This window comes from Lissotriton helveticus, chromosome 12 (genome assembly GCF_964261635.1).
Source record: "Lissotriton helveticus chromosome 12, aLisHel1.1, whole genome shotgun sequence".
In the NCBI taxonomy this organism is placed as follows: domain Eukaryota; kingdom Metazoa; phylum Chordata; class Amphibia; order Caudata; family Salamandridae; genus Lissotriton; species Lissotriton helveticus.
Genome location: NC_136073.1, coordinates 234221588 through 234244095, shown reverse-complemented (window position 1 = coordinate 234244095; position 22508 = coordinate 234221588). Strand labels below are relative to the sequence as shown.

At 39.8% G+C, this 22508-nt stretch overlaps 1 protein-coding gene across 1 annotated transcript in view; it reads right to left on the bottom strand.

The window, feature by feature from the left end:
• CTU2 (cytosolic thiouridylase subunit 2) overlaps positions 1-18308 on the bottom strand; it is a 165356-nt gene extending 147048 nt beyond the window's left edge. The window contains exon 1 of the mRNA XM_078671173.1: positions 18168-18308. Coding sequence (XP_078527299.1) covers positions 18168-18235 — 68 coding nt within the window. The 5' untranslated portion in view covers positions 18236-18308. The remainder of the gene's footprint in view (positions 1-18167) is intronic.
• Positions 18309-22508: the final 4200 nt, after the last annotated feature.

Genomic DNA, 22508 nt, shown 5'->3' with positions numbered 1-22508 from the left:
GAAGTTGGGTAGCGTAGTTTATGATATATTTTCTATAGCCCGCTGGATCAATTCTCTGGTAGCAGAAATTGATGGTTGCTAAGAGGTAACCAAGGTAATATGTTGGTTGCTAAGGGTTACGTTATGGTATGGAAATAGGATCGATGTTTTAACACATGTTAAGTTTGTTTTTCGTGCCTATCTGTAAGCTATACCGGTATAGATTGTGTGGCGAGAAATTAGTCACGCAAGCCATCTGTTCCGTTTGTAGTGATATCGCCGAGTATCACAAGAGGTATCGCCGTGTACCATAGTGTTGTCGCCGAGCAACACAGTTTTAGGGCTAGGTCTGAATCTTGTATAGTGAGGGTTTTCTAAGAAATCAAAGCAGCATGAGAATAGGGACAAAGCGCCTTCCATAAAACTCACTGTGATGAGAGTATTAGTTATATCCGAGCTTGAGTGAAGGGTAAAATTAACGTCGGTGCATGATTATCTATAAACAGGTTAGAGTCCTGTACGGGTACATGTTTCATATCTATAAACAGGTGAGAGCCCTGTACGGATAACGTCGTTATTTTGCTAACGGTGCATGATATCTATAAACAGGTGAGAGTCCTGTACGGATTTCATGTGTGTTTGAAATTAGGGAATTTTCCGTGTAAAAGTGCGAGTTTGAATTGTATTTTATGTTCAAGTGGAACTCTTAGAACTTTCACTTCGCGGTGGGTTCAGAGCAAAGCGAGTTCATAATTATACGTGTTAGAAGGGTGGGGTAAGGTTACTCTACTGACAATTGAATATTATCCTTAGTGTGAATAGCGCCGCCTATTCCGAAGTGTGGATACTTGAATGTATGTAAACTATCCTAAATAGTGAAACGAACAGATGTTGTCTTTATAGTCATTGTTAAGAATTAAATTACACTGAAAAGTGTCCTTAAAATGGCGCTGTGAAAAGATTTTGTGAAGGAGGGGTAAGCGCCAGGAGTGAGAAGCGAGAAACCGCAGCTACTGTGTACGTCACAGAGCCGCGCTGGGATTGGGTGACCTACGTCACAAGCTGTATTCTGATTGGCTCTTAAGTCCCTGACGGCCTGTGAGCTGATTGGTCGTTCGGAAAAACTCTAAATTTATTGGTTGAGCAGAAAAGTGACGTAGCTCAACTGTCATTGGCTTGTTGGTGTGTTTCGCGCACGGATTGGTTGTTTTGCGGAACATCCCGGAAATATTTTACGAACGATTTGTGAATTAAATTTAACTTTTAAAAATGAGTTATCATTTTAAACATGTTGAGAAAAAGACAACATTATTTCAGAAATTCAAAAATTTATTTTCACCTGACAAGAAAATCGAAACGCGAGGTGGTAAACTACTTCATAAATATAAAACACCTGCAGCGTACATGGAAGGTGAATATGGATATCATACTGTCTTATGGTTCGACAGTTGGAAACGCTATACTAAAAACGACGGTGTTTTAGCTTGGCCTGATGATGGTTCATTTAATGTAAGAGTTTTAAGAAACTTACGAGAGAAAATGAATGCTCTTGTTCCAAAACCGAGACCAACTCAATTTGAAGCTTTAGTTGAGTGGGAAGACGAGATGTATCAGTTACAAAGGGAAGCTAGTGGAATTAAAAGACCTTCTAAAAATCCATCTTGGAAAAGAGAAACTCATGAAGATAGATTGAGAATGTGGAGACAGGGAAACATGAGTGAAGGATTGTATTTAATTCATGAAATGGTAATGGGTACTCCTACAGGGAAATCTATGGAAAGTGAATCTGAGGATGCAGTTATGGAAGAAATATATACAACTGCTAGAAAGAATCAGCCTAATCAGCCTTTGAGACCTCCTAGATCATGGTCTACTCCAGTGGTTTCTACTGAAACTTCACCGAGTGCACCTCCAATTAGTGAAGCTCCTAAACTTTATCCAAATAATTGTGAAATCACTGAAACTCCTAGAAGATCAGAATTTGAGAATGCTCGAAATGAAGGTAGACATTTTACAATGACTCCAAGAGCAAGGGAACCTCCAAAAGATTATACAAGAGAGGCAAGAAATGTAGAAGATGTTGATTATAATGAATATTTAAGATCAAAGGAAGAATTAATAAAAAGAATGACAAAAGGCATGGAAGCTGTCACAGTTCCAGTAACAATTGGTCCTGTTCAGCCCGTATTTGAACAAAGAGAAACAAACAAAACTGGATTAACTATTCCTTTAAATACAGAAATTCAAAAGACTGCTGAAAAATTTTATTCAGATTTATCTGAAATAAACACTTCTAAATCGAGAATGCCTGATTTAACCTTTAATGAGGATTTATCTCCAAAAACACCAATGGGTGCTGTATCAGATATAGGGAGTCCTGAAGTCAGGGTAACCACACCAAAACCTGATGTGGCCAAATTAAAAGCGAATATCGAAGAATTAATAATTGGAACAATTGGCCCAGATAGTTTAAATTACTATCGGGATGATGAACTACTATTCATTTGCAAAAGCATTCAGTGGAAAACGAAAAATAAATATGATCAATTAGAGGATCTAGCTGCAGAACTTGAAATCGATGTGAGTAAACAAAAGAATTTTGCAAAGCATTACAGATTAGACTTTTCAGAAAGTGACATTGAGAGTTTGAACTCAATGGGAAGAATAGTTCACATTAAAGATTTGATTGTCTATATCAAAAAGCTAGGAGAACTGAATAAATGGAGAGTAAAATGGACGAAAAAGAAGGAAGATGAAAGATTGGATAAATTGTCAAAACAATTTCCAATGAGAGAAGTTGCAGGTGGAGGATATGTTCATGTCCCGTGGTCGAGACAGGACATTCTGTTATTCACAAATGACTTTCCAAAATTGAGGGAAAAACCAGTTGAGTGGTATAGGCAAGTTGATAGATTTATCAAAGTGTCAAAAGTTCTGTGGATTGATTTAGATGGATTTTTTGACATTGTAGTTCCATCTGATCTTTGGACAGAGTGTAAAATATCTATTAGTTGGCCAAAAGCAGAACCTGAGCGAATTAAAGAAACAGGTGCTCCTAATCCACTTGTAATGGATTTTTATGAAAAAGTAATTGTTTGGATGAAAAACAAAATTCCACCCAAAGAAGTCGATTGGGTTAAAATAGAAAGAACAGAGCAGGAAACAAAAGAATCAGTTCATTCCTTTTATGAAAGACTACTGTTAATCTTTAAACAATACAGTGGTTATGAAAAATTAGATGAAAAAGACATGAGTCATTTTATCTATAGATTTGTTTATGGACTAAAACCTGAAATTGGAGAAATGATCAGAACTAGTATTGTCGGATGGCAATCACTATCTGTAGATGATATTCTAAGAAAAGCAAAATATTGTAGCGATGAGATAGAAGTAAGACAGAAGAAGCTGAAGGAGAAAGCCATGTGGGCTCAGGTAAAGGTGGCTGAGCAACAGATTGCCAGCATGGGTAATAAGAACACTAATTTTGCTCAAACTGGAAATACAAACCAGATACAAGGAAAGTTTAAAGGTAATAATTTCCCAAAGAAATTTAGCCCAAAGATAGAAGAGCTGAAACAAAGATTACCTTGTTTTAATTGTGGCGAAATTGGACATTGGAGGGACGAGTGTCCTCATCCTCCTAAAAACTTAAAGAATCCCTTATTGAATCCACAGATGCAGAATGGTGTTAACCTGCAGCAACAGCTACAGATGCAACAGGGGTTAAACGAATTTAATATTCAGCGACAGTTACAACAACAGCAACAACAACAGGTGAATAATCGTCAAGACCAATTGCCACAACCACCTTTTCCGAATTGTGGGGGAGTTCAAAAATATAATCCAAACGTGGGATTTCAGGGAAGTGAACAGGTAATAAAACCACAAAAACAGCAAAAGCAGCAAAGGGTTCAAATGCAAAATGCTTCACAACAATTTTTATTAGCAGAAAGTCAAGACAGTGATTCTGATGATTATTGCTGACGGTGCCCGAGAGAGGAGGAAGAGTGTGTTGTTGGAGCCACTCTTGAGGTTGACCAGTCTGGTCCTTATGTAAACGGGAAAGTTAATGATGTAGACATCACTTTTCTAGTGGACACTGGTGCTACCCGTTCTACTGTTAGATCAGTGGAAATTGAAAACCTACCTCTCTCTGGGGATACCATCCAAGTTGTGGGAGTAAGTAATCAGCAAATTAAAACAGACTTAACTGATCCAGTACCAGTTGAAATTGGAAATTACAGAGACAAACACAGATTTGTGGTTTGTAATAGTAGTCCAGTAAATCTATTAGGCAGAGACATCCTATGTAAAATGAATTGCAGAATATATTGTTCTCCGGATGGAGTTGAGTTACAAACAATGGAGGAAGATGGTTTATACAGGATGACAATGATGATGATAGAAGCAGAAGAAACAAAATTGTTTCCTGCATTTGAAGAAAAGGATTTACCTGAAGAGCTAAAAGAAACAGTGAAATCTGAAATATGGGATTTTACTGGGAATGAGATGGGTCTAATGAAAAATGTAGATCCTGTGAAAATTGCATTGAAACAGGGAATAGAATTTCCAAACACTCCACAGTATAAAATGAAAACAGAAACAATTGAAGGTATTACACCTATAATTAAAAAATTAATCAAGCAAGGTGTATTAAAGGAAATGAAGAGTAGCTCTTGTAATTCACCAATTATGGGAGTTAAAAAGTCTAACGGAACATTTAGGATCGTACAAGATTTGAGAAAGGTTAATCAAATTGTCGTTCCATGTTGTCCTGTAGTTCCAAATCCAGCAGTAATTCTATTTCAGATTCCACATGATGCTGAATGGTACACAGTCATTGACCTTTGCAATGCATTCTTTACTGTTCCCTTACATCCAGACAGTTATGAAATCTTTGCTTTCAGATTCCAAGGTAAGACCCTTGGATGGACAAGAATCCCTCAGGGCTATACAGAAAGTCCTTCAATCTTTAATGAATTGTTAAAAAGATCATTAGAAGATTTAGACTTACCAGGTAGGTCTACGTTGGTGCAGTATATTGATGATTTGTTAATAGCTGCAAAGACAAGAGAAAGTTGTGTAACAGACACAATAATTCTGTTAAATCGCCTTGCAGAAGAAGGACATAAAGTGTCCCCAGCAAAACTACAGTTTTGCAAACAAGAAGTAAAATATCTTGGTCACAGAATTGCAAAAGGAAAAAGACAAGTAACAATAGAGAGAATAAAAATGATTCAAGCAATGTTACCGCCAAGAACACAAAGACAGGTCAGAATGTTCCTGGGAATGGTAGGTTACTGTCGACAATGGATAAGTGGATTTTCAGTAATTGCAAAACCACTACAAAGATTGACAAAGTCAGATGTAAAAGATCCAATTATTCTCAATGATGCTGAGATGGAATCTTTTGAGAACCTGAAAAAGAGCTTATGCCAAGCTCCTGCTTTAGGCATGCCAAATTATGAGAAAGATTTTGAACTGTATTGCAGTGAAAGAGAAGGATGTGCATTATCTGTATTAATACAGAGACATGGAAATTTAAAGAAACCTATTGCATACTTCTCTGCAGTACTTGATCCAATTGCAAAAGCATTACCAGGTTGTTTGAAAGCAGTTGCAGCTACAAGTATCAGCCTCGAACAAAGTGAAGGAATCATTATGGGATTTCCTGTGAAAGTTTTTGTGCCTCATTCGGTTGAAATATTACTGACAAGAGGTAAGACACAACATTTAACAAGTAGCAGATTGACAAAATATGAGAAAATCATACTGGGAGCAGATAATGTTTCGATTTCAAGATGTTTGAATCTGAATCCTTCAACATTACTGCCTGATTCTGAAATTATTGATGACATTGAGACAGAACATGAATGTTTAGATGTCATGGAATTCTGCACTAAACCAAGAAAAGACATCAAAGACAGACCTTTGTCTGAATCGGATTTTGTCTACTTTGTAGATGGCTCATGCTTAAGATCCGAAGGAGGTGTCTTGAAAGCTTCATACTCAGTTTGTACAGTTGTAGATGTCGAAGAAGCATCATGTCTTGAAGGAGTTCGTTCAGCACAAGTAGCTGAATTGATTGCTTTAATTCGTGCATGTGAAATATCAAAAGATATAAGAGTTACCATCATTACTGATAGTCAGTATGGGTACGGAGTTGTGCATGATTATGGACAACTCTGGTCACAGAGAGGATACATGACATCAACAGGATCACCAATTAAAAATGCAGTTTTCATTAGAAGATTAATTGAAGCAATACAATTGCCAAAAGAAATTGCCATTGTCAAGTGTGCAGCGCACACTAGAGGAACTGATTATATTTCCAAGGGAAATGCCTTCGCAGATGAAACAGCAAAGTACTGCGCAAGGAAAAATTATTCATACAATCGGGAGAGGAGTAAAGAAACTGATTCAAATTCATTAATGCTAACAAATGTTGTAGAAACATGGCATGAGATTAGAGATTTACAAAACGAAGCAGATGATGAAGAAAAAGACCTATGGTTAAGATCAGATTGTAGACCACGTGAAGAAGATGGAGTGTGGGTTTACAAAGATGGCAGAGTAGTGTTACCAAATTGCTTGATTGCTGACATGGCCAGATTATATCATGGTCCTGCACATCTAGGAAGAGATTCTATGGTCAGACTTTTTAGAGAAACATGGTTCAATACCAAATTTAGAACCATTGCTGAATCTTTTTGTCAAAGGTGTTTGTCATGCCAACAAATGAATCCAAACAGAAAATCAGTGGTGGGGACAGGAATAATTGGTCGAGAGGGTGGTCCCTTTACCAGGTTACAGATGGATTTCATTGAAATGCCCTTACACAACTGTTTGAAATATGTACTTGTAATTGTATGCTTATTCTCAAGATGGGTAGAGGCTTTCCCTACACGACATTGTGATTCAATTACAGTAGCAAAACTGATGCTCAGAGAAATCATCCCAAGGTACGGTTTTCCAGTCACTATTGAGAGTGATGGAGGAAGCCATTTTGATAACAAACTGATGAAGTTAATTTGTGAAGCTTTGAGCATTGAGCAGAAAATACACTGTGCATACAGACCAGAGGCATCAGGTGTAGTAGAACAAATAAATGGAACAATCAAAAATAGAATTGGAAAAATGTGTCTTGAAACAGGTGTTAAGTGGACTGATGCTCTTCCACTTGTTTTGATGTCATTAAGAAGTACACCAGATAAAAAGACAGGTTTGAGTCCTCATGAAATTTTAATGGGAAGAGTTATGAGGCAAGCTTTTGTACCTGTAGGTAAACTGTTGAGCATAAATGACAGTGCAATTTTGGATTACTGTAAAAGGTTATCTGATATGGTAACTTCTGTGTCTAATCAGGTGGGAACTGAAGCTCAATCAAATGAAAAAGTTTTGACTCATGATCTGAGACCTGGCGATTGGGTCAGAACGAAAGTACATCGGAGAAGGAATTGTCTAGCTCCTAGATGGCAGAAACCTAGGCAGATAATCTTGGTCACTACTAATGCTGTAAAGTGCAGAGGATTGAAGCGTTGGATTCATCCTAGTCATACTATTCCAGTACCAACTCCTGAGAGTTCTGACGTTGAAAGTGATACCACAGATGATTCTGATTCTGAAGCAGAAGGCGAAACAGAAGGTGAAGTAATTCCAGATTCTGAAGATCGACAAGAAAGTCGACATCTGGAAACTGTACCAGTGAATGGAAATCTGACAAGAAAAGACTTAGAAATAATTGAAATAGATTCTGAAGGTGAAGAGAATCTGTTAAAAGGAAAGATAACTGAGGATTCGGTTGTCTCTATTGAAGACAAAGAAGCTGAACCAAAAGAAATTTCAGACCAGGAGAGTATCGAAAGGCAGAGAACAAACTCTGAAGTAAGGAACAAAAATCCGAAATCTGGGAAGTTAGAGGTAATTGAGGAAGAGGAGGAGAACGAATTACCGAGTACCAGTGATGGAAGACAAAGTGAAGTTCCTGAAGGAGTGAAATTGCCGAATAGAGAAGTTCCTGAGTCAATTGAAATTTCAGACTACGAAACTGAAGAAAGTGACGTGGAAGGTGGAAGTGAAAACAGAAAGAAAAGGACTTGGAAGTCAGAATCAAATAATTCTGAACCAAAGAAGAAGTACGTGAGAAAAGCAGACTACTGGCCAGGTGGAAGATTGAGAGTCAGATTGATCAAAAAGCCAATAGAACAAGTAGAAGAAATAAGTAGTCAAAAGAGTCCAGGAAAAGAAGTTGGAGTTGGAAGAAAAATTGAAGTGATATCGAGAAAAGGGAAGAGAATAATAAAACCAAACCAAAAATACAAGTCTCCTGAGTGGACTTACTTAGTAATTCCACCTGTTATTGACATATATGATAGTAGTGAAGAAGAAAACGAAATCCAAGAAATTAGTGACAATGATTGAAGTACAGAATTATTAAATTGGCAAAAGGCTGAAGAAATCTTGTTAGTTGACACAAGGTCGAAGAAAAACTGTTTAGTAGAAGAAAACTTATATATGACATAAGGTCGAAGAAATCTTGTTTAGGGTTATAAAAGAAAAATATATTTTAAAAGGGGGGTGTATATAAATTTTAAAATTTATTTTTATTTTTATTTTTGAGGCTAAAACTAACCTAAAAATGCCTTATGTTAAGGAGAGCACTTCAAAGTGTTCTGTTTTTAAAAGATGCTGTAAGATGACTCTGGTGTGTCTGCTCATTTTAGTTCTGCTCTGGTTGGTACTAGCTGTGATTATCCCTTTAGAAATGAATAGAGAATTACACAAAGTTAACATAACAAGCAAAGCTCTGGTTAGCCAAACTAAACATAGTACAACTGCAAAAGTTATTGATCATCAGCCTAACATTCATCAAGATAAATCGATAGGTGATTTTTCAAGTAATACATTCACAAAGCTATTGAGTGAATATGTAAAGGTAATGGATGCAAAAGACTGCTATGTCTGTGTTAAGTTACCTGCTTCTGTTTCTGAGGGAGTAACATATAATATGCTTCCTCTCACTTATGCTGTAACATGTAGTGTATTAACTAGTTTATTTTATCAAACTGGTCGTTTAGAATATTACTATTCAAATTATGATGAAATTTTTGCTAATGTTAAGATTGATAATGCTTTAAATAAGCATAAGAAAGCAAAACAAATGAGAGAATATTTCCTTGTTACTAACGAACTCACTTATGAGTATGCTTACAAGAATAATCTAACATGTAAATTAAGTGCTGAAGGAAAGAAATTTTTGAATATGGTTGAGGAGAGAAGAGCAATTTATAAGAGAAATGAATTAGTCAAGCAGACTAAGTCAGCCTTCTGGCAAAAAGAGGATGAGAAATTAAATGGCAAAATGCTTGAAAATATTGCAATTCACATAGACAAACCAGTTAGTGGAAAGCTTTGCATTAGAAGAGATAATACACTTTTTGATAATTATTTTGTAGGTGCAAGTAACTGTGAAGATACTTATCAGATTATGGGAGGTTGGGGATTTAAAGGTGGGAAAGATCCTATCTTTCCTGGGATTTATTTTGTTTGTGGTGACAAAGCCTACTACAACCTTCCAGACCATTGGTATGGAACTTGTTATGTGGGAATTGTTTTTCCTAAAGTGTTTCATGTTGACAGAGATTCAGAAGGATTGTTTAAAATTCATAATTATGTAAATAGAGCTAAAAGAGAAACTTTTACCGAAATTCTGGGAGATATTTTTCAAGCTGTAATACCTTTTGTTGGTATAACCCTAAATGCAGGGAGAATCAGAAAATTGTCCACTATAGTTGATAGGTTATCAACTGACACTGCTGATGGGTTTCAATTAGTGAATGTTGAAGTTATTGCAATTAGATCCATGGTAATTCAAGATCGTCTTGCTTTAGACATACTCCTAGCAAAAGAGGGAGGAGTCTGTGGCATTTTACATGTCCAACATTGCTGTACATATATACCTGATGAAAGTAAAAATATTGAAATGTATATTAAGAATATTACACAAATGCATTCAGAGATAATTCCTTTAGAAGAAGAAGATTTTACTGGGAAACTTTCAAAAAGGTTCCAAGCAATTAAAAACTGGTTTCATAATATCGGAAGTTCAATTCTTGGCAAGATTCTGGCACCTTTGATTATAATAGTATTCATTTTTATTTTGACCAAATTAGGTTGTTTGTTACATAAAAGAAAGAAACAGTTGAGAGAAAAGAAAAGAATCTATAAACTCAGAAAAGAAGAAGAAAGGGAGATCGAATTGCAGGAGTTACATAGAGAGCGTCATGTTAATTGCAAAGATTATGCAGAAACAGACTTTTAGGTTTACTGATACAAATGAATTTGAATCGATTTCTTAAAAATTTAATTTACCAAAATTTTGAGTGCTGGTGTGGTGATTTGTTAATCACCAGATGAGGGAGTTGATGGAGCGAGATAGAAAACAAAATTTTGTTTAAACTCGCAAAGTCACATTTCCATAACATGAATAAAATTATTAATGATTTGTGATATGTCGTGCTAATACAACTTAGATTAAACTTTACACGTGGGGGTACTAACATGTGTGCTCATAAACGTGCATAAATGTTGCATCTTTCTGTTCGTACAAAATAATAAAATAATTTATTGTTTTCGTTTTTGTCATTACTAATTGCTGCAAACTTAAAAGAAGCATGTGCTTGTTTTGCTTTTCCTTGTCTGTGTGATGTCATTTCTACTATTCTAGGTGCATATGGGTCTCATGGAAAAACGGAGACTGGTAAATATAAACGCTGCTTTATTTGTTTGCAATGGCTAGGTAACATTTTGATTAATCGGGTGGGTTAATTAATTAGTAAACCATGGGGTGGATACAGAATCTACTTTATTTCTTACATTAATACTTTTCTTGTGTTTGTTTTATACTAGAAAACATAAGTTGCCTGCTTTTGGGCCTAGTCATTTGAACCGCAGAAAAAGAGCTGACATATAATTCTGCAGAAAGTCACGAGACGCCCATTCTGAATTTAAACGTTTATTGAAGCTGCATTCACAAAGCAAAAACTGATGAGCTGACATCATTCTGTCGGACATGGCCAAGGTCGAAAGTGAACATTTTGTCAGTCCTTAACTTGGCATCCGCGGAAGTGTAATGAAAGTCTATGGAAGCTGCGAGGATGACTTAATACATAGTTGCAAACGCAGGAAGCTTCTGGCTTCACGTGGAAGAGACAATGGTCTTTATGAGACATGATTTCATGGAACTTTTTGAGAAACTGGTGACATGTCACTTGTCACTCTCAGCCAATGGGACGTCGAGGATTTCTGAAAACTTTCCTTTGCTAGTTTAGTTAGCGTAGAAAGGTATAAAAAGTCATGCCCTTAGGGTTGGGCTGGCTGCTGCTTTCTGACTTTCCGATGAGAGTGATGTGCTGCTGGACTTTGCGTGGAGCACGTAAGAATCCTCAAAGAACTTTACTTTAATTTCTATCTATTTAGCTTAGTTAGGGAATTAGGTTTTAGAAATGCTAAACTTTATATATTTTCTTTAAATTTGATTCACTTGCTTAAATTGTATTTTTCTCATATTTCATTATAATCATGCTTGCTTTAATGCTAATAAATTTCATTTATAAAACTTTCAACTTATATACCATAATTTAGTAAATAAAATCTTACTTTTGACAAACAAGCTGGTCTTGGTTATTCAGAAGTGTAGGTTACTATTAGCTAGATCACGTCGCCTATGGTGGTCATTTAAATGGTTGGGTTTTATTCTAATGACAATATTCTTTCTGCAAATGTATAAATATGTATATAGTTTGTAGATAATGTGTATATAGATTTATTCTGACCACCTGATTCAGTAGGCCCAAAATATATCAGGTTCATAAATGGGTCCATATTTAGTTTAGAATTTTGTTTATAGGTTATGAAGTTGGGTAGCGTAGTTTATGATATATTTTCTATAGCCCGCTGGATCACTTCAGTGGTGTGGGTGTGTGCTGCTCAGCAGATCACCTAAAATTCTATGATTATTCTTCAGAGGAGTGAGGATGAAGGTCAACTGTGCTCTCACTCCACAATTCCTTAATTACTAATGTCTATCTTGAAACTTCACGTTTTTATTTGTGTTCGTCCTTTGGTGCTCTGCGGATGTTGTTGGGGTTCTGCAATGGGCTATTCAGATACGAATCACATTCGTTGCAACACAACAGGAACTTTTCAGGGCTCACTAAGTCCAGTTCCCCAACTTTGAGTCTAAGTTCACGTTCATTTCAAAAACTGTGATCAGTTCTTCATTAGGCCTTCTGTCAAGCAACAGTATGGGAACATCTTCTTTACGTGTGAAGGAGTAGAGGTGCGAAGCAAAAAGTGATAGTTTCATTACCTCTGTGCTCAGTTATCCTTGTGGCAGAGTGAGTACTGGCTGATCGGTAGGCTGTACATTTAGAATCCTCACATTCCACCATGACAGATTCTCTAATCTCTTCAGTGGACTCCTCTTGTGTATTGTTCGTGCTATTTAGAGCCCCTAGCTCCAGCCCCAGCTCGGCAGCAAGAGAGATAGACAGGATACCTATTATGATATATCAAATATATGATGGCAAGTGACTTTGGGTGGGATTCTGATGCAGTAGTCGAATAATCTCACCTGCTAAGATGCTGCTTGGCAGGTATAGACTAAAGTGACTCTTAATCAGAGTTGCTCTTGACATCTCTGGGAGCATGAGCTTGATGACCCCAGCCTAATTACAAGGAACAAGAACTCCCAGCCAGACCGGGTCTACTTCAGTCTAGGGATAATTCTTGACATAGTATTGCAGCAGTCAAGTACACCACATGCACAATTTTGTCACCGAAAGAGGCTGCCATGAAGAAGATTCCTTCGGGGGACTTGCCAGTACTTGGACCTGCTTTGGAGATCCATTTTGCTCTGTATTCCGCATTTCAGTATCTTCTACGAACTCTATACAAAGTTTGCACAGCAACATTTACGAGAAATGCACAAGAAAAAGAGTAGGCAAACAGGGTAATAATATAGAATAAAGGTTGGACTAGATGGATGATATAGTTCGGAGGCAGCGATTATAGGCTATTTCGGAGGAATAAATGAAGTTATTTCCAGAGGTAGAGATAATGTAGGCCTGTTTGAGTGACTCGTGGTAAAACAAAATGCTCTGTGTATTTTTTCTTTCTCTCGTTTCAGGAGCCAAGCTACAGTAGTTCACGTGAAATAGAATGCAAAAAAATGTGGGGGATTCCCTGAGAATTATTTATCTGTTGCGTTCTATCGAGTGAGTAGAACATTTCCACACCTATGCCTGGGACCCGCTGATCGTGATGTACCATCCTGCTACAAGATATCTCTTCAAGAGTTGTGTGTTGACTGGGAATAAAGGTGAAACCGTCTTACTAGGGAATTTTCGATCCTGGCTGGCCTCATCTCCATGGGAATCGTGGGGAGTATTACATCTTGTTGAGAATTAGGTGTTTGAATTGTGCTTTTCTGTAGTTAGATTCAGGTGCTCCTTCGCCATTCTCCTTTGAGGAAACTTTTTCTGCTCAAAGAGTTGGACTCATGAGCAAATAAACTTTCATTTACTTGGCGGAATCTTTATTTGATTCTGCCTTTTAGAGGTGTAGCATACACCAATAAAGCATGGAGAAAGGTGTATTCAAGATAATCTTTATTATCAACAAGGACCCGCGGTAGCGGGATAACAACTAGCATAAACGGGTCTCAGCTGTCATCTGTCACCGTGCACAAGTGACGTCACATATATACAGAATGTGTTGCCATGGTGATGTGGTGTGACGCTGCATGATAAACAAGGAAAACATACTAACATGTACGACATCTCCCTTCCTTCATAAACAATAAACAGAAGATTATTCCATAATATAGTCTTTAAACTTGGCGGGCAATTTGACCACTCTGCCCGTTCTAGAAAGATGTCTTCCAGTTACGTTGCCCTCATTATCTCCCATACTAGTATCATTACAATCATTGCTTTCCTCACAGTTGTCTCCCCTAGTTCCATTCCGCACTGAAGTAGTGTCCAAGGGACTGGACGAGAATCCATCAAAACCTGCATCTGAAACATCAGACGCTCTTTGACTGACTCTGGTGTGTGACCCATCTAGGTTACCACACGTATCATCCCATTCTAGAATACTGTCATTTAGACCTCCTTCCTCCGTTCCTGCATTTCTCATTATGATCTGTTCTGGACCTTGTTTCAGTTTTACCACATCATCTTTACTGCGCCATCCTTCACCTTCAACTAGCACAGCTCCTCCAGTTGCTCTGTCGACTCTCAAAGGCCTGCTAAGCTTAGATTCTCCCTTAGCAACCAGACCAGGTTTCTTTACTAGCACCCAATCCCCAGGTACTATGACTTTATCTTTAGCACGATTGACATTGTCAGCATACGCCTTATTCTTCAATTGTTTACACAGTATGTTCTCTCTTACATTGAGTTCTTTATCACATACTTGTCTTGTTTCTACAGCTGCTGCTTTCCATTCACCTATTTTTGGCGTAATAACGCCGTTGCACACTCTTCCTCTCATCAGGAAAAATGGAGTAAACCCTGTAGCTTCCTTAGGAGTATTGTTATATGCATTTATTTTTACTTTGATAAAATCCTTTACATCCATGTCATTCGCAATAGCCATCTGGATTCCTTCTTTAAAGAATCTGTTGATCCTTTCAACTTGACCATTGCTCTTAGGACTATACAGGGGTGTTTTCTCCTGCATTATACCACGCTTTTCCAAGAAATCCACCATAGAACGCGATACAAGTTGTGATCCATTATCAGACACTATAGTTTTTGGTTGCCCTTCTCTCTCAAAGATCTTCTCCAGAAATTTTATGACTATTTCAGTAGTAATCATCCTCACAAACTTGTAACACACCCACTTAGTATAGTAGTCCGTCAAAACTATTAGATATTTACATTCGTCTAGAAGTAGATTGAAAGGTCCGGCAAAATCTATTGCAACCTTGGCCCAAGGTCCATCAGGGATTTGCACGATTTGCAGCTCATTTTTCTCCATTCTCCAATGTTTGTCTGACTTCAAACATTGCTCACAATTATCCACAGTATTCCTAACTTCAATGTCCACACCTGGCCACCAATAGTACATTCTCAGAACATTTCTAGTGGCAGTGGTGCCAGGATGCCCTCTATGAGCCATCTGGATTATCTTTTGCCTGAGGCCTAGTGGCGGCACGAACACTTCACCTCTTTTCAGGAAACCATTTTCCAGAGTCAATTCATCTCTTACTTGTTGGTAATTTTTTAGCTCCTTTGGTAAATTCCTCACATGTGGCCAATTGGATCGTACATACTCCTTAACTTTGGCCATGACATTGTCTCTCTTCGTACATTCTTCCCATTCCTCATCTTTAATTGATCCTTCACACATTACAGTCGCATCAATGTGTGCCACCACACATTCATTGTCTTCCAGCATCTCATCACTGTTTTCCTTTACCGGTAATCGGGACAGACAATCCGCCCTACTGTTCTTTCCTCCTTTTATGTGTTCCATTTTGAAATTATACTCCTGAAGCTTTGACATGAGTCTGATAAGCCTTGAACTGGCATTGCCATTGCCTCGGCCACTGCCGTCCATCATGTACACAAGGGGTTTATGGTCCGTTACAAGAGTGAAACTTTTGCCCCACAAATAATCTTTGAGTTTGTGTACAGCCCACACACAGGCCAGAGTCTCACGTTCAATTGTACTGTAATGAATCTCAGTGTCATTTAACTTCCTGGAAATGAATGCAATTGTGTTTTCATCATTACCTTTCCTTTGGCAGAACACAGCACCTATTCCCTCATTGCTAGCATCCACAGTTACGATGTTTTCAAGCTGCGGATCATATGGTTTTAATGCTGGAGCTTTAGCTATTTCCATTTTGACAGTTTTGAATGCATCATCCTGTTCCATTCCCCATTCATATTTCACATTTTTCTTTAAAAGTCTCCTAAGCGGCTCCACTTTTTCTACATATTTACTGATAAACTTTGAGTAATACTCACTGAGACCAAGGAATGACTTGAGGGTCTCTTTATTTTTTGGTTCCGGGGCCTCCCTTATTGCATGGACCAAATCATCTTTTGGCAAAATACCCTCTGCAGTCAGAACATGTCCTAAATATTCAATTTCCTTTGCCATGAACTTGCATTTGTCCTTAGCAACTGTCATGCCTCTACATTTCAATACACTCAGAACTGTATCAATCAATTGTATGTGCTCACTTTCAGTGTTGGAGTGCAGTAAAATGTCATCCTGAAAGGCTTCCACCCCTTTCATTTTCCCAAACAATATATCCATGAGATTCTGGAAAACACCTGAAGATGATGCTAGACCAAATGGAAGTCTCACATACCTAAATGCTCCAAATGGTGTAATGAAAGTTGTAAGTTGTTTTGATTTTTCAGACAAACACACTTGATGGTACGCTGACCTTAAGTCTATAAGAGAAAAATATTTTGATCCAGATGTTGACTGAAGAATGTCCTTAATTTTTGGCAAGGGATGACAATTAATTACAATATTTCTATTAAGTGACCTCAGGTCGACACACAACCTAATTTCCCCTGTCACCTTCTTCTTAGATATAACTATGGCAGAAATCCATTCGGATTCTTCTGCCTCTTCAATCACCCCTTCCCTCTTTAATTTTTCAAGCAATTCTCTTAATTCATTTTTTACTGACAAAGGCACAGATCTTACTTTGTGCTTGCATGGAATAGCACCTTCTTTAAGCTTGATGTCATGACTGAATCCTTTTACACATCCAATAACATTTTTAAATACATCTTTATGTTTTTCTAAAATTCCACCCAAAGTACTTTCTTCTCTCCCAACACAAATGCTGTTCATCCATTCCTCTCTTAGAATCACAGGATCTTTAGCTCCCGGAACTAATATCACCCCCAACTGGGCCAAATCTCTCCATCCTACCAGTATTCTCCCTTTTTCTGCTACGTAGACCTTTGTCTCAATCACTCTCCCTTTAAATGTTACGGTGTCAATGAAATATCCCAACATATTTATATCCTTCTCTCCAAAGGCTTTTGGGTTCATATCAGATTCAGTCAACTGCACACCTTTCCACCTCTCTTCAACAAGAGGCTTTACTTGCTGACACCTCCTGCTTGACTTCTCACGAATTTCCTGATTTCCTTTTGCTTAGCATATTTGGGAATCTTCCCTTCAGGGGAAACTGAATTTGCTCGATTTTGTTCTATAACTCTAAGCATTTTGCCCCATACGGAATTGTGTATCACTGCCACCGGGATGCATCATCATCTACTAGGCATATGAAAATGCATCTGCAGCTTCTGATCCACACCTCCAAATAACTAATTATATCACTTATACATAGTCAATTAGATTATTTCAACAACCTACTTTTGTTCACACTCAATACTCAACTCTCAACTTTGATACCAGAACTTTATTAGACCTTCCCAGATACACACTCGCCACTCTCATCTGTCATGAGGCTGCATGGCTCTCCGTTACAAATAGATCCTTCTAAAAACGGTTGACAATAGCATACAAAGTGGTCATGGTACCTCCTTAGACTCTCGTACTACCAACTGGGCCACTAGACTCCCACCAAAAATCAATGATCTGGTACCCAGAGCCTCCTTGTCACAGCCAAACTACCACGTGCAGCATACAGACTGTGACTTCGTTTGCATCCACTGCGCCGGAGATTCTAGCCTGCTTTAAACGACTGTAAAATGCCATTCAAGGAAATGGAGTGAAAAAACAACGATCATACCAAAGCTGTGAATATGTCTTCCATGTTACTATACCATGTGTGCCTTCCATCTTGCCCTTCTTTTTACTTATTAGTTAGCTTGCTGTTGTAATCAGGTGTGTACGCTGTACAAAAAGAAAAACTAAAATAAATGAGAGCACGTGCAGCCCCAATGTATGTGTATAAGTTACCCTTTATGGACAATGTACAGAACTGAACTAATATGTAGCGGATTTGTATAAACGCGGTACATGGTGAAGCACGTTTCACTGTGCCAGCAGTGAGCAAAATGTTGCGGCAGCAAGCTGTCACACAGCATGGTAAAGCCACCCAAGGTTCGCACAGGAATAAGCTTTAAGACTGGGTCAGCTTCGTACTGAACGAGTATCAAAAGCTTCCTCCGGCTGCTCACCCTACTCTGTGCTGCTCTCCCTCCATGTCCTGGCAGTACTGGCCATCTTCCTCTTCCACCTGGCACATGGCTTCGCTGCACCACACCTTCAGCCTCTCCCGGCTTTGACAGCAAAACTTTAACAGCAACACGACTACATCAATAACTCATGGAGGTAGAAGAAAGACTACCTTTCCTGCTAGACGTGACAGCCTCCTAACCATATGGGTGTCAGTGCGGCGGCCATGTTTGAATGCTGCTCCCTGTATATTAGAGTGACCGTATTATATTTAAAAACAAAATGAAGAATGAAACGTCATTGTTCCTAGTGCCCTAAGGTATAGGATAATATTAGAGAAAAATCTATATTTACAATAGCAATTCGTTTTTCAAAAAATGTGCGCAACCGTTTTGTTGCTTGGAAATTAAAACTAAAGTTAATTGGAAATATGTTTCTTTACCTCAGTTACTGTCAGTCCTTCGGTCTAGAATATTATTCTGAATGTACCCCGAGGTACAGTCTTTGATGAGGTTATGATATTCTACTGGGCAAATGTGATGCGTTTTCTTTATCTGTATTACTGAGTAGTACATCTTGAAGAATTTGCCTCTATAATAGACTAGGATCGCCAACTGTCCTGCATTTTGCAGGCGTGGCCTGTGTAGTGTCGTGGGCCAATAAGGATGGACACTGTAGTAGGTATCTATAAGCTTTATTAAGTACTTCTTATCCCGTCCCTGTCCCTACACTATCTGCCCTCATCCTGTCCCTGCTCCTCCTGTTCCTCCCCCTGACCACCTAGCTCCACCCACCCAACTACTAGACCGTCATCCATATGTATGTATGTATGTATTTATTTATTAAGCGCGGCTGCCACCCAAAGGGTATCCTGGCGCTGAGACTGCGTCTATCCTACAGGCAGACTACCATTACATTACTCTGGGGAACATAAAGGTCTTAAGGTCCTTTTTAAAAGAGGTGAAATCTTGTCTGCACCTCAGCGTCAGCGGGAGGGTGTTCCAAAGAGTAGCGGCCGTGAAACTAAAAGCACGGCCACCCATCCTCACTCTGTTGATCCTAGGGACCGTCACTAGAAACGCAGAGGAAGATCTTAAAGGTCTGGCAGCGCAATACCAGGAGAAAAGATTTTGGAGCGGTATCGGCCCCTGTCCATGCAGAGCCTTGAAGACGAGGCATACCGCCTTGAAGGAAATTCTCTGTTGGACAGGTAGCCAATGAAGGTCAGCCAATGCGCCGGAAGAAGAGGCAGAGCGGGGACGGGATAGAGCCAATTTAGCCGCCATATTTTGGATCCTCTGCAGCTTTAAGATCAAAGTTTTGGGGGCTCCCAGAAGTAGTGCATTGCAGTAATCTAATCGACTAAGAATAGAACTGCGCACTACCTCTGCCCTTGCCTCTTTGGGAAGGAGCGGTAAGATCTTACGTAGGGCGCGGAGTAAGCCCATACAAACCGCTATAGTTCTGTTCACAGAGGCATCAAGCTGCAGGTTGGGTTCAAACAGAACTCCCAGATTACGGGCCGACTCAGCAGCCTCTACCGTACCTAGAATAGATGTAGGCCAGAAATCGTCCGGAAGCGGACGAGGGGTACGGTCTAGGGAGCAATGAAGAACCTCCGTTTTCGATCCGTTAAATTGAAGCGAGTTGGCTCGCAACCACTCAGCTGTAGCCGACATACAGCAGTGGAAAGTGTCTCTCGATACTGCCTTGGTACCCTCAAATGAAAAAATCAATTGAGTGTCATCGGCATAATTGATGACAGATATGCCGAATGACTTTATCAGGGCAACCAGAGGTCGAAGATACAGATTGAACAAAATCGGACTAATCGCCGACCCCTGGGGAACGCCCTGATCCACTTGTTGTGTGGCAGATCGAAAAGGTGGTAGTGCCACTGCCTGCTGTCTGTTGCTGAGATAAGATGTTATCCATCTCAAAGCCAGGCCAGTTACTCCTGTACCCTGAAGACGACTCAGCAGTACTGCATGGTCCACCGTGTCGAACGCGGCCGACATGTCAAGCAACACTAGAAATGCTGACTTGCCCATGTCGACACGCGTTCGTAGATCGTCCAACACGGTGACCAATGCAGCTTCCGTGCCGTGAGCCGGCCTAAAGCCGAACTGCGATGTATCCAGGCAGGAGTTGTTTTCCAGAAAACTGGATAGTGTTCTTGTGACCCACTTCTCTACAACCTTTATTATAAAAGGTAAAAGCGAAATGGGCCTGTAGTTGGCCGGGCTTGAAGGGTCCAAAGAAGCCTTCTTCAGCAATGGTGTGACAATTGCCATCTTCCAGCTATCTGGGACTACTGCTGTACTCAATGACTGGCAGCAGATGGTGTGGAGCGGAGGAAACAGCTCGTTTTGAAATGCCTTCCAGATCTTGAGGCATAGGATCAAGTGGTGATCCTGAAGACACACCATTAGCCAGAAGGCAAAATTCCTCCAGAGAAGGACTCGGAAAGCAGGACAGCTGAGCCGCCGTGAGGGGTGGCTCTGCAAGGGAAGACAAGGAAGATGTAGACTGGCCAGAGATCTGAAGTCCGCTCAGAATTTTCCTAATCTTCTCCTCAAACGCAGAGGCCACAGAGTCACACAATTCCTGGAAAACAGGGATAGTCGAAGCAGTACAAGGCGGATTGGCTAGGTTGTCGACCAATTTAAACAATGCCTGCGATTTGTTAGAGGCCTTGGCCAACATTTCTGCCAGAAATTGGGCCTTGGCCTTCTTCAGCTGAATCATATATTCCTGCAAGGTCGCTTTATATGCTACCTTATCTGACTCCCTATATTCTCTCCTCCAAAGTCGTTCCGCCTGTTTGCAGCGAAGTTTATGCCTGTTTGCAGCGAAGTAACAGCCTGCAATCACGTTCCTGTTCCACTGCCGGCACAGAGGCACTGAGGACGCCCATTGCCCTGCATGTTAGTTTCAAGCCATTTCTATCCCTTTTCAAAGATAAGCAACTGTCACTCTTTCAGCCATTTATGACCCATGAAAGAGGGGAATACTCCCAATGTTGTGGGCCCTTCCTGTAGGAAGGTGGAATTTTACTGTATGGTTACCCCCAGTTTTTGCCTGGTGTTTCGATGGTTTTTTACTTAGTTGGCTGGGATTCTGCTATTCAGGGCCCCAGCCTATCTGCTTTCCTCTCTCAATTCATTGCATATACACTCCATATTGGTTACTGGGTTACCCTTGTGAGTCCCTAGTATATGGCTTAGGTACTAAGGGCATAGGTACCCAAGATGGCCTACCAGGGGCTGAAGCATGTATAATGCCACCCCTGGGAAGCCTTCAAAAATGGCACCACAGGTCTGCACTTGCAGCCTGGGTAAGGTGGTGTAGGCACCCCTTACTTAGATATAGTATACCTATATCTACATATATATATATATAAAAATATATACATATATATATATAGACACATATTAACCTATAAGTCACTCCTATGGCAGGCCTTGACAATCCTGAAGGCAGAGGGCTTGGTTTTGTGTGAGAGGGTGCCCTAGCATGAGCTGAGCCCCTTTCTAGCTTTCGGAATCCCTTCATTATAGCTGTTCTATGATATAGCCATACCATATACTCTTATGTACATCATAATCCTCGCGGTTAATGCTAACTTAGGACTGGCTTTATCAAAACATGTTGTGTTTGGTGTCAAATGCTTTGGCGGCGGGGGTAGAATTCCACCCTTCTAGAGGGAGAAGACATTTACACACTTACTTACCTGGTAAATGTTTAAAGGAGCCTCAGCATCACAAAATGGATGTTGCTGCCAGAGACACAAGTCTGACCTCCTGCTGCTGCACATAACTCCGGCAGGGGAGGCCTATACAATATTCCTGTCCAGGGAGGTGCCAGCTCCTCCCCAGACAGGCTTTAGTGTATTGGGGCAGGGTGGGTTGAATTCAGTGAATGCTTTTCAGACACTGCCTGTGGCACACAAGGTGTTCCATGCATTTCCCATTTCAAACCGGTTGCTGGGGCACTCAGCCCCAGCTCTGGCATGAAACTGGAAAAAGGGGAAGGGCTGTAAGCACCCCCTCCCCAGGTCCTCAAATAGGTGGGACCCTAGAGTTAGTCCAACCCCTAAACTTAGTATAAGTATAGGAACCCAGTCACTGAGACTTTAGATTACCCTGGACGAAACTCAGATACATAAATCTTGGACCTTCGACATTCCATATCGACTGGAAGATGGAAGAAATCTCCCTTGGGGTCAAGGAGTTACTCCCCTGTTCAAACAGGCACCAAAGAAGCATCTTGCCGGTCTGCATTTTCAAGGCTCCCGACTGTCACGGTTCGCGGCGATGCCGCGGCCGGCCATCCCCGCATAC